Raw genomic sequence first — 12,996 nt, forward strand, 5'->3', positions numbered from 1 at the left:
CAGTGGGTAGGTGAGGGACTGATGGCACCTCGTTCGAGCCTGCCCTACCTGGCCTGCTGTGGATGCTCCCTCCTTCTCTTTCTCTGCAGAACCCATCAACACATTCCATGGGATACATCAAAACGAGGATGAACCCATTCGTGTCAGCTACCATCGGAATATCCACTATAATTCAGTGGTGAATCCTAACAAGGCCACCATTGGTGTGGGGCTGGGCCTGCCATCATTCAAACCAGGGGTGAGTAGGTCCCTATGCCCAGAATGGCTGCTGGATATAGAGGTCAGAAACCTCTGTTGGAGTCCGTTTTGCCCCTAACTCACAAAAATATCCTGTCTCCTCTCTGGGTCTCCCCTGAGGTCTCACCCTTATAAAAAAAAAAAAAAATAGGGAGTTACTCAAGGTGATCTCTCAGGGCTTGTTCTTTGGTCTTGATTTACCCGTCTCAGCTGGCTTACCTATCTTTTGTGCCCATTGAGGGCTGGCATTTTAGGATATGGAGTCCTATTTGGGAGCAGTGAGCCAGGGCCTGCTCTAGGCATCTTGGCATGTATCTTTCTCCCAGGATCATAGTGGTTACAGACAGCCATGGTCACAGAGACATGGGGTACAGGCCTGGCCCCACCACTTACTGGCTGTGTAATCTAGGCAGATTCTATAAGTATTCCAGGCTGGCAGCTTGGCTGATACAGAAAGCACCTCCCACTGGGCCTGGGGCCTAGTAGGTGTTCAGAAGGTGGCAGTGCATTTTCCCAGCACACACTGATAGATTCTCATTTCTTTCTCTCTCTCCCCTTTCCCCTCTCCCCTTTCCCCTCTCCCCTCTCCCCTCTCCCCTCTCTGTCATAGTCATCTGCTGAAGATTTTGGTATCTTCTATTCAAGTTTCACTTCTACAAGCACAAAGTACTCCTGCTTCATTTTCGGAAACACATACCCTAACACCAACACACCCTCCAACATAGTTCTTTTTTGTTTTGTTTTTAAATAAACTTAATTTTAGAGCAGCTTTAGATTTACAGAATTACTGCAAAGTGGCTGGGCCCGGTGGCTCACACCTGTAATCCCAGCATTTTGGGAGGCCGAGGCCGGTAGGTCACCTGAGGTCAGGGGTTCAAGACCAGCCTGGCTCACATGGTGAAACCCTGTCTCTACTAAAAATATAAAAATTAGCTGGGCATGGCAGCGGCTGCCTGTAATCCCAGCTACTCAGGAGGCTGAGGCAGGAGAATCGCTTGAACCTGGGAGGCGGAGGTTGCAGTGATCCGAGATTGTGCCACTGCACTCCAGCTTGGGCGACAGAATGAGACTCTCTCAAAAAAAAAAAAGTTGCAAAGATATTACAGAGTTCCCATGTGCCTCACTATGATTAATGTATTAACATAGTACATTTGTCATAGTTAATGAGCTAATATCGATATATTATTAACTAAAGACCATACTTGACTCAGATTACCTCAGTTTTTCTCTAATGACCTTTATCTGTTCCAGGATCCCATCCAGGATGCCATATTATATTTAGTTGTTGTGTCCCCTTTATCTGCTCTTGGCTGTGACAGTTTCTCAGAATTTTCTTGTTTTTGTTTTCGATCTGTTTACTGACTCTCGTTTTGCCTTTTCTAGAATGTCATATAATTGGAAATGTACAGTATGTAGCTTTTTCAGACTGGCTTTTTTCACTTAACAGTATGCATTTAAGATTTATCTGTGACTTGTCCTGGTTTAATGGCTCATTTTTTTTTTTTTTGGTGGGCGGGTGGGGAGACAAGGTCTCACTCTGTCACCCAGGCTGGAGTGCAGTGGGGCAATCTAGGCTCACTGTAGCTAGCCTCCACTTCCAGGCTCAAACAAGCCTCTCACCTTAGCCTCCCGAGTAGCTGGGAGACTACAGGCACTCGCCACCATGCTTGGCCAGTGTTTTTAAAAAATTTTTTGTAAAAAAAAATGAAAAAAAATTTTTTTGTAGAGACAAGATCTCAGTATATTGCCGAGGCTGGTCTTGAACTCTTGGGCTTAAGCGATCCTCCCGCCTCGGCCTCCCAAAGTGCTGGAATTACAGGCATGAGCCACTGCACCCAGCTTCCTCTTTTTCTTCAAAAATGTCAATGTTTTGGCCAGGCGCAGTGGCTCACTCCTGTAATCCCAACACTTTGGGAGGCTGAGGTGGGAGGATCACCTGAGGTCAGGAGTTTGAGACCAGCCTGGCAAACATGGTGAAACCCTGTTTCTACTAAAAATACAAAAAAAAATTAGCAGGGCATGGTGGCACACGCCTATAATCTGAGCTACTTGGGAGGCTGAGGCAGGAGAATTACTTGAACCTAGGAGGCAGAGGTTGCAGTGAGCTGAGATTTCACGAACCCTGCACTCCAGCCTGGGCGACAGCGAGACTCTGTCTGAAAGAAAAAATAAAATGAATGTTTTAAGTTTTTGTATTTATTTATTTATTTATTTATTTATTTATTTATTTTATTTATTTTTTTGAGACGGAGTCTTGCTCTGTAGCCCAGGCTGGAGTGCAGTGGCCGGATCTCAGCTCACTGCAAGCTCCGCTTCCCGGGTTCACGCCACTCTCCGGCCTCAGCCTCCCGAGTAGCTGGGACTACAGGCGCCCGCCACCTCGCCCGGCTAGTTTTTTGTATTTCTTAGTAGAGACGGGGTTTCACCGTGTTAGCCAGGATGGTCTCGATCTCCTGACCTCGTGATCCACCCGTCTCGGCCTCCCAAAGTGCTGGGATTACAGGCTTGAGCCACCGCGCCCGGCCAAGTTTTTGTATTTAATAGACTTAATTGTTTAGAGCAGTTTTAGAATTATAGAACAATTGAGATAATACAGAATTCCCACATATCCTCCTCTTCCCAAACACAGTTCTACTATTATTATTATTATTATCATCTTTTTTTGAGACGAAGTTTCGCTCTTGTCACCCAGACTGGAGTGCAATGGCGCAATCTTGGCTCATTGTAACCTCTGCCTCCCAGATTCAAGCGATTCTCTTGCCTCAGCCTCCCAAGTAGCTGGGATTACAGTCATCTGCCACCACACCCAGCTAATTTTTGTATTTTTAGTGGAGACAGGGTTTCACCATGTTGAAGGCTGGTCTCGAACTCTTGACCTCAGGTGATCCGCCCATCTCAGCCTCCCAGAATGCTGGGATTACAGGCGTGAGCCACCGCGTCCAGTTCTGGTATTATTAACAGCTCAGATGATTATGGTACATTTGTTACAATGTGCGAACCAATGTTAATACTTTTTTTTTTTAAAGACAGAATTTTGCTCTGTTGCCCAGGCTGGAGTGCAGTGACGTGATCTCGGCTCACTGCAACCTCCGCCTTCTGGGTTCAAGCAGTTCTTCTGCCTTAGCCTCCCGAGTAGCTGGGATTACAGGTGCCCACCACCACACCTGGCTAATTTTTCTGTTTTTAGTAGAGACAGGGTTTCACCACATTGGCCAGGCTGGTCTGGAACTCCTGACCTCAGGTGATCCAACCATCTCAGCCTTCCGAAGTGCTGGGATTACAGGCGTGAGCCACTGCGCCCAGCCTAATATGTTACTATTAAACGAAATCTGCATGCCTCCTTAGGCCCCTTTATCTTTGACAGTTTCAGTTTTGTTTTGATGACCTTGACGGTTTTTTAAGGAGTACTGGTCAAATATTTTGTAGGAAACATCTCTTTTGAACTTTTTCTCATGTTTAAACTAGGGTTGTGGGACTTAGGGAAGAAGATCACAGAGGTAAAGTGCCATTCTCATTACATCATTTCAAGGGTGTATACAACGAGTGTCATTTATGCCCGTTGGTGTTACCCTTGATCAGCTGGCAGAAGTAGTGTTTGTTAGATTTCTCCACTTAAGGTTACTCTTTCCCACCTTTTCCATATTGTACTGTGTGAAAGGAAGTCACTCTGTGCAGCCCACACCTAAGAAATGGTTATGCTGCATCCCCTTAAGGGTAGAGTATCTGCATAGATTATTTGGAATTCTTCAAGGAGGATCTGTCTCTCATCCTTAACTCATCCTTAATTTATTAATTTTTCCTGTTATTTATTCATCTCAATATGGTCTTTTTTTTTTTTTTTTTTTTTTTTTGGTGAGACGGAGTTTCTCTCTTGTTGCCCAGGCTGGAGAGCAAGGGCACAATCTCTGCTCACTGCAACCTCTGTCTCCCAAGCAGCTGGGATTATAGGCATGCGCTACCATGCCCAGCTAATTTTTTGTTTTTTTAAGACAGAGTCTTGCTCTGTCACCAGGCTGAAGTACAGTGGCACTATCTCGGCTCACTGCAACCTCCACTCCCTGGTTCAAGCGATTCTCCTGTCTCAGCCTCCCGAGTAGCTGGGATTACAGGCATGTGCCACCACACCCAGTTAATTTTTGTATTGTTTAATAGAGATGGGGTTTCACCATGTTGGTTAGGCTGAAGTCTTGAACTCCTGACCTCAGGTGTTCCACCCTCCTCGGTCTCCCAAAGTGCAGGGATTATAGGTGTGAGCCACTGCGCCTGGCTGAAACAGCCATTTCTCTAAAGAGCCCTGGAACGTATTGGAGAATGTTAATAGAAGCCAGGACCTAGGTGTTGAATGTGCTCTTCGATATCAGGTTGTCCATGCTTCTAGGCCCTCTCAGACGATAGAACAAGGAGCTACATGTGTGTATAGTGGCCTGTGTACACATATCTATAAATATTTCTACGTGTAACTATGTTTATTTATATTAAACATGAATCCTTACTGATGTCTCCAACTCAGATCCATTATCACATGCTTCATTCTAGCCTTCTCCCCTTGTTCATCTGCAAATTCCCACTCCAACAGTAGATATGCTATCAGATGTATATGCAGTAGCTCCTACCACCCGTTTATGTAACTGCTGACTTCCATATACACATGTAGCAGAATCAGACTTGTCACAACTGTATCACTACAGCACAATGCTACATATAGTTCTTTTTTGCTTTTGGTGTTACAGACTCCATTCATTTTGAAAGTGACCTATTTGGCCGGGCGCGGTGGCTCACGCCTGTAATCCCAGCACTTTGGGAGGCCGAGGTGGGCGGATCACAAGGTCAGGAGATCGAGACCATGGTGAAACCCCGTCTCTACTAAAAATAGAAAAAATTAGCCGGGCGCAGTGGCGGGCGCCTGTAGTCCCAGCTACTCGGGAGGCTGAGGCAGGAGAATGGTGTGAACCCGGGAGGCGGAGCTTGCAGTGAGCCGAGATTGCGCCACTGCACTCCAGCCTGGGCGACAGAGCGAGACTCCATCTCAAAAAAAAAAAAAAGAAAGTGACCTATTTGTACCCCCACCCCCTTCAAGTGAAGTTGTTTCTTTTTTTTTTTTTTTTTTTGAGATGGAGTCTCGCTCTGTCACCCAGGCTGGAGTGCAGTGGCGTGATCTCCGCTCACAGCAAGCTCCGCCTCCTGGGTTCACACCATTCTCCTGCCTCAGCCTCCCAAGTAGCTGGGACTACAGGCGCCCACCACCACACCTGGCTAATTTTTTGTATTTTTAGTAGAGACGGGGTTTCACTGTGTTAGGCAGGATGGTCTCAGTCTACTGACCTTGTGATCCACCCGCCTCAGCCTCTCAAAGTGCTGGGATTTCAGGTGTGGGCCACCGTGCCCGGCCAAGCTTGTTTCATATGTTTGTAATACATTTATATTATTTTGTCACATTTTTGCATTCTATGCTGGGATCTCAGATTTCCTAATTTTTTATTTATTTATTTTTGAGACAGAGTCTCACTCTGTCACCCAGGCTGGAGTGCAGTGGTACAATGATCTCAGCTCACTGCAACCTCTACTTCCTGGGTTAAAGCAATTCTCATGCCTCAGCCTCCCGAGTAGCTGGAATTACAGGCATGCACTACCACGCCTGGCTAATGTTTGTATTTTTAGTAGAAACGGAGTTTCACCGTGTTGCCCAGGCTGGTCTCGAACTCCTGACCTCAGGTGATATGCCCGCTTCGGCCTCCCAGAGTGCTGGGATTACAGGCGTGAGCCACTGCACCGGCCATAGATCTTCTAATTTTTATTTTATTTTATTTATTTATTTATTTATTTATTTATTTATTTTATTTTATGTTTGAGACAGAGTCTTGCTTTGTCACCCAGGCTGGAGTACAGTGGTGCGATCTTGGCTCACTGCAACCTCAGCCTCCCTGGTTCAAGCAGTTCTCCTGCCTCGGCCTCCCGAGTAGCTGGGATTACAGGCACATGCCACCATGCCCGGCTAATTTTTGTATTTTTAGTAGAGATAGGGTTTCACCATATTGGCCAGGCTGGTCTCAAACTTCTGACCTCAGGTGATCCACCCGCCTTGGCCTCCCAAAGTGCTGGGATTACAGGCATGAGCCACCGTGCCCAACCTTCCTAATTTTCTTTTAAATAGCATATATTAAGGTCCACTCTTTGTGTTATACATTCTATGGGTTTTGACAAATATATAATGTCATGTATCTACCATTACAGTATTATTCAGAATAGTTTGACCACCCTTAAAATTCCTCATATTCCATATGTATGCTTACCCCTCCCTTCCTCCCTCTTCGTGCAAACACTGATCTATTATCTTTGTGGGTTTGCCTTTTTCAGAATGTCATATAATTGTAATAATACAGTATGTAGCCTTATGTAGCCTTTTCAAACTACTTTTTTTTTTTTTTTTTTTAAGACTGTACCACTGTTGCCCAGGCTGGAGTGCAGTGGCGCAATATCACTGCAGCCTTGACCTTCTGGGTTTAAGCAGTCCTCCCACCTCAGCCTCCCGAGTAGCTGGTACCACAGGTACACACCACCACGCCTGGCTAACTTTAAAAATATTTTTATTTTGTAGAGACAGGGTCTCACTGTGTTGCTCAGGCCGATCTCAAATTCCTGAGGACAAGTGGTCCTCCAGCCTTGGCCTCTCAAAGTGCTGGTATTGCAGGGGTGAGCATCCTGCAGCCAAATTGCTTTTTTGGCCCTGAAATTAAAATGGTCAATGTGACAGACTGCTTCTTATCACTTAGCATTATGCATTAAGGTTTCTCCATGTTCTTTCATGGCTTGTTAGCTGGTTTCTTTCTTATCACTTAATGTTCCTTTTATGGAGGTACCAGTTTAATTATTCACCTATTAAAAGACATTCTTGGTTGCTTCCAGTTTTTGATGATTATGAATAAAGCTTCTGTAACGTGCATGCAGGTTTTTTTATGGACATAAGTTTTTAGATCAGTTGTATACATACCTGGGAGCAAGATTACTGGATTGCGTTGTAAGATTATGTTTTGATTTTTGAGGAACTGAGAAACTGTCTTCCAAAGTGGCTGTATTATTTGCATGCCCAGCATAACGATTTGGAAGTTCCTGTTGCTCAGCATTACCAGCAATTGATACTATCATTGTGTTGGATTTTAGCCATTCTCTTAGGTGTATAGTGATATCTCATTATTTTAACTTGCAATTGCCTATTGGCAAATGCTGTTGAGCATCTTTTCATATGCTTATTTGCCATCTGTATATCTTCTTTGGTGAATTGTGTTTGTGACTTCCTGGCATACAATTCCTAAAATCCTTAAAATCTCCAAAGTGATGCCTTTTTGTATGCTAAAGAGGTGACTGATGGCTGGCAGCCTCTAGGTAGCTTCAGGATGGGGGCTGGTGACCTGAAAGACCAAGGCAGGATTAGAGGTTTGAGACTTTAAGCCCATCCCCCAGCCTTTGGGGAGGGGAGAGAGGCTGAAGATTAGGTTGATCACCAGTGTCCAGTGGCTTAATCAATAATGCCTACATAATGAAGCTTCCAAAGAATCCCGAAAGGATTGGGTTCTGGGAGCTTCTGGGTAGCTGAATACATGGAAGTTTCTAGAGGGTCGCACCCCAGGGAGGGCATGGAGGCTCTACATCCCTTCCCCCATATGTTACTCTGTGTATCTCATCTGTATCCTTTGTAATTTTCTCTATAATAAACTGGCAGACGTGTTTCCTGGGTTTTGTGAGCTGCTCTAAGCAAGTTAATTGAACCCCCAGAAAAGTATTGTAGGAATCCCAATTTATAGCCGGTCAGTCAGAAATTCTGGAGGCCCAGACTTTCGATTGGTGTTCGAAGGGGAGTGGGGGTAGTCTTGTGAGACTGAGCCCTCAACCTGTGGGATCCCAGACTGTCTCTAGGTATTGAATTGCATTGGAGGAGGGACACCAGGTGTCCGCTGCTAGCTGCTTGCTGTGTGGGAAAACACCCTCCCCCCAGCCTGCACATTTGGTCACAGAAGTCTCCTGTGTTGATTGTTGTTGAGTGAGCGAGTAGAAAAAACACTTGGAGTGTGTTTAACACTGCCAGAGTGGTTAGATTTTTTAACTTGTTTTAAAATTAGCTTATTCTAACATAGTTTTACGTTTTTTTTTTTTTTTTTTTTAACTATTCAGAGTAAAAAATTACATTTTATCTGAATGTAAGGTCTGCAGGAAAAAGAAAAGAATACATTTTACATGATTACTTAACATATATGCATTTGTGTGTGATGTACATATGTGCATTAAAATAATGTTAACTAAAGCTTCATGAAACAATATTTGCACTTATTCCCTGGGATATACTCTGATATTTTGTATTTTTAAAAAATGCTGTTGGATCTCATAGCCTGAAAAACAGTACTCTGATGTAGTGTCCTGTAACTCATAGCACCCCACACCATCCATGTTGATAACTGCACCCTTATTCCCTCACACACCCACTGCTTCCCCTAACCCCTCACATGCTTGAATACTCCCACCCTGTGCTCATATAGCTAATTTTTCTATGTGTCTCATCTGCTCATGTGTGAGAAAGGCCTCGACATTATGAAACAGTCATCACTGGATGGGGCTTCTTTAAATTAAGGCCCAGAGCCAGGCGCGGTGACTCACGCATGTAATCCCAGCACTTTGGGAGGCCGAGGCGGGTGGATCACCTGAGGTCAGGAGTTCAAGACCAGCCTGGCCAACATGGTGAAACCCTGTCTCTACTAAAAATACAAAAAAATTAGCCATGGGTGGTGGTGCTCACCTGTAATCCTAGCTACTTGGGAGGCTGAGGCTGGAGAATCACTTGAACCTGGGAGGCGGAGGTTCCAGTGAGCCGAGATCACGCCACTGCACTCCAGTCTGGGTGACAGAGCGAGACTTTGTCTCCAAAAAAAAATCAAAAGCCCAGGTTGGAAGACACCTGACTGCCCCAGTCTCAGTGCCTCAGTTGAGGTGGTTTGGGGGTTGGAGTCAGGTCTTCCAAGCATAGGAGTTTGGAATGACAGGTTCCACATCCCAAGCCTGCTTTCCCCTGGTCCCCAATCATGACGTAGTCTGCGGAGGGTTGCTCTGTGGGAGTACCTGCTTTCCTGTCTCCTTTTTTTCTGGTGCCTCTGGGCCTACCTTGCTGAGCCTGTTTTGGCTCTTGGGCAGGTTCAGTGTGTTATTGCACATCCCTATTCCTCTCCCTCCTTGCAGTTTGCAGAGCAGTCTCTGATGAAGAATGCCATAAAAACATCGGAGGAGTCATGGATCGAACAGCAGATGCTAGAAGACAAGAAACGGGCCACGGACTGGGAGGCCACAAATGAGGCCATTGAGGAGCAGGTGGCTCGGGAATCCTACCTGCAGTGGTTGCGGGATCAGGAGAAACAGGCCCGCCAGGTCCGCGGCCCCAGCCAGGTGGGTTATGGACTCTGTCACAGGCTTGGCCAAGAATCCATTACTTCTCATGATTTGCCCTCAAGTGAGCAGAAAAAAATTAAGCAGTTTTGACATCTGGGAGGGAAGGGAGCATCCAGCACCATCTAACTCATCTTGGTCTTAGTTTTGGCATTATACCTTGGAACTTTAAATACTTGTGCAGAACAGGCACTTAAGGAGTGAGAGGAGGGCAGCCATGCTGCTGGTGACACTAGGGAATAATGGATAGCTTCAGAGACACAAGCTTTCGTTGACTGCCCTAGTGTGCCAGGTCTCTACTGAGAATGTAACATCAGATCTGGACTACTCTGCCCTCAGCGATCTCATTTGTTGGGGGTGACAACTCATTGGTGGGGTCCTTGACCCTGGCTGGGAGATCAGTGGAGGTGGGGGCTCTGGTTAGTCTTCACAGAGGAAGGCTGAACTGTTAGGGAATCGGGGAGGGGCAGGGCAGACAAGTATCTGAGGAATTGTAAAATCACAAGGAGTTTGGAGTGATTGTAGATGTTGGCTGGCAGGAGCTGAGTTTTATTCCACAAATAATGCCAGTCTGTGCCAGGCCCTGTTTTCAGTATATGGTGATACATACGTGAGCCCAGCAGACCAAGATCCCCGTCCTTGTGATGCTCACAGTTTTGCAGAGTAAAACAAAATAAACAATAAACATAATGAATAAACTAGTTGGGAAATGCTGTGGATGGAAAGTGTAGAGCCAGGATAAAGGGGCCAAGCAGGGATGTGAGTTCACAGTATGAAATAGCACAGTCAGGGTAGGCCTCAGAGCAGGTGAGATTTGAGCCTTGAAGAAGGTGAGAGTTAGCTGAGTGCACATGGAGGGGAGGGCAGCAGGCCCACACACCTGGTGTGACTCAGGAACAGCCCAGAGGGAGGCCAGTGCATCCGAACAGAATGTAGAAGTAGATGAAGTCAGAGAGGTTGTGGGTCTGATTGGGTAGGGGCCTGTGGGCTGTGGCGAGGACTTTGACTTTTACTCTGAGCGAGGCAGAAACCATGGGAGGATTGTGAGCAGAGGACAGACAGGATGTGGTTGGGGATTTAACAAGATTGCCTTGCCTGCTAGTCATCCAATGGAGTCTCGTGAGTGAGGGCAGAAGCAGGGGCCAGTGAGGAGGAGGCTTCTGCAGTAGGCCAGGCGACTGGTGGCCACTGCTGGCAGTAGAGGTGGTGAGAAGGGGTTGGATTTGGGATCTATTTTCAAGATAGAGGTAACAGGGTTTCCTGTCAGATTGACTGTAGGGGTGTGAGAGAAAGGGTAAGGAGTTCCACCTCTGTCCTGTGAGGAGCCTTGTGGTCCACCGTGTGAGTTGGGATGATGATGACCTATGTAGAAGCTGTATCATAGCCAAGGTCCTGGGAAGGGAACTAGCATTCAGGGATGGGTCACAGGAAGGTCATGGTTGCTGGTGGTCCTTAACGCATTTTCCTTCCCCACTGCAGCCCCGGAAAGCCAGCGCCACATGCAGTTCGGCCACGGCAGCAGCCTCCAGTGGCCTGGAGGAGTGGACTAGCCGGTCCCCACGGCAGCGGAGTTCAGCCTCATCACCTGAGCATCCTGAGCTGCATGCTGAATTGGGCATCAAGCCCCCTTCCCCAGGCACTGTTTTAGCTCTTGCCAAACCTCCTTCGCCCTGTGCGCCAGGTCAGTGACTTGCCCACAGGGAATGTGCTGGGAGTTAGGAGGCACTGCCTGGGTCCTGGGTCCCTACCTTTGACTGTCCGTCTGCTTCAGGTACAAGCAGTCAGTTCTCGGCAGGGGCCGACCGGGCAACTTCCCCCCTTGTGTCCCTCTACCCTGCTTTGGAGTGCCGGGCCCTCATTCAGCAGATGTCCCCCTCTGCCTTTGGTAAGCCTCCTTTGTCTGGGGGGATGGAGGCTGCTAGGAGCTGGGAGAGACTGGAAGAAGTGGCAAGTCCTGAGAGGGGGTTTCTGGAGCCTCTGGCCATCTCCCCAAGAAAACAAGGGAGAGGCACTGGAGGGGATTTTTCTGACCCAAAGAATTTGCCCCAGAAGGGTCTGGGGTCTAAGTGGGGTTTCACAGGCCTAGCAGATCCTTCTGTTTGAGAAGGGAGTGAGAAGGGCCCTATGGGATTTCTCCAGAGCCCCAGACGTCAGCACAGGGTGAGGAGAAGGCAGGCTGAGAGCGCTCCATCATCCTTTTCCTCTTCCTCTCGCCCAGCAGGTCTGAATGACTGGGATGATGATGAGATCCTAGCGTCGGTGCTGGCAGTGTCCCAACAGGAATACCTAGACAGTATGAAGAAAAATAAAATGCACAGAGACCCGCCCCCAGACAAGAGTTGATGGAGACCCAGGGATTGGACACCATCTCCCAACCCCAGTACTCCTGCTCTCCGGTGCCACCTCACCTTCTTTGGCTTCTTCCCTCTTGCCTCCTTCTGTTCTTTCTGCTCTCCCGCTTTTTCCCTCCTTCTCACTTCCCTCTGGCAAGCCCACCCCTGCGCTCCCTCTCATTGCCGCTGCCACTATCACCTGTCTCTCTGCCAGCTGACGTGCCCTGTTGCCCCCCCCACCCCACACAGAACCATCCCTGCATTCCACAGGGGACTCGGGCAAGGGTGCCGAAGATAGACGAGAGGCACACAGAGACAGACCAACTGGCAGCCAGGCAGCCCCAGAGGAGAGAGACATTCAGACAGAGGAAAGTCTCCCTGCCCCTCATTCCTTCCAAGATGAGAAAAACTTGCCCTCCCCCCGCACCCACACTCATGCCAGGGAGGTGGGAGGAAGAAGTGGGAAATTTCCCTTCCCAGTACCCCAAGAACGTCTGAGCCTTCAATGTTGAATTTTTTCTTTATTAAAATGTACTTTTATCTTATAAAATCAACTAATCAAAAATGATATAGACGACAGCAGTGGCTCTGTGAAGGTGGCATCTCTCTGGGCAGGCAGGCCATGGGGCATGGAGGAGGGCACAAAGATGTGGGTTGCTGTCTTCTGGCCTCCAGCTGCATGGAGGCCGGCCCAGGGTCTAGGGTGTGCACTGGGCAAGGGCAGGGCAGGGCGGCAGGTGTCAGGCCGGCTTGGACAATGAAACCCTGACCTTGCTGCATTCCTTTTGCTTCCACCACCACTAGCCTCTTTGGAATCTTGGGGTGGGGGGCATCTTTGGGGATTATGGCTGCCACCCGGGATTTGAGTTATAGGGAGTGTGGGAGCAGCTTTGGCAGATGGGGCACCCGTGCCCTGCAGGTGTTGACAAGATCCACCATCTGTAATGTCCTTGGCACAATAAAACCAAATGTCAGTTTCCCTGAGCAGCTCTGTTCTGTG

The 12,996-nt window shown here is 47.6% G+C and overlaps 1 protein-coding gene across 4 annotated transcripts in view; it reads left to right on the forward strand.

Moving 5' to 3' along the window:
* The window catches only part of OTUD5 (OTU deubiquitinase 5), a 36,559-nt gene extending 23,579 nt beyond the window's left edge, over window positions 1-12,980 (forward strand). Inside the window, exons 5-10 of one of the 4 annotated variants that reach the window (XM_073013734.1) lie at window positions 90-238; window positions 9,460-9,663; window positions 11,143-11,344; window positions 11,435-11,548; window positions 11,882-12,043; window positions 12,267-12,564. In XM_073013734.1, coding sequence (XP_072869835.1) covers window positions 90-238; window positions 9,460-9,663; window positions 11,143-11,344; window positions 11,435-11,548; window positions 11,882-12,006 — 794 coding nt within the window. In that variant the 3' untranslated portion in view covers window positions 12,007-12,043; window positions 12,267-12,564. Of the gene's footprint in view, window positions 1-89; window positions 239-9,459; window positions 9,664-11,142; window positions 11,345-11,434; window positions 11,549-11,881 lie in introns of all 4 variants that reach the window. The other 3 variants (XM_007991645.3, XM_007991643.3, XM_007991644.3) reach the window with 3 other exon arrangements.
* The last annotated feature ends 16 nt before the right edge of the window (window positions 12,981-12,996 follow it).

This window comes from Chlorocebus sabaeus, chromosome X (genome assembly GCF_047675955.1).
Source record: "Chlorocebus sabaeus isolate Y175 chromosome X, mChlSab1.0.hap1, whole genome shotgun sequence".
Classification (NCBI taxonomy): domain Eukaryota; kingdom Metazoa; phylum Chordata; class Mammalia; order Primates; family Cercopithecidae; genus Chlorocebus; species Chlorocebus sabaeus.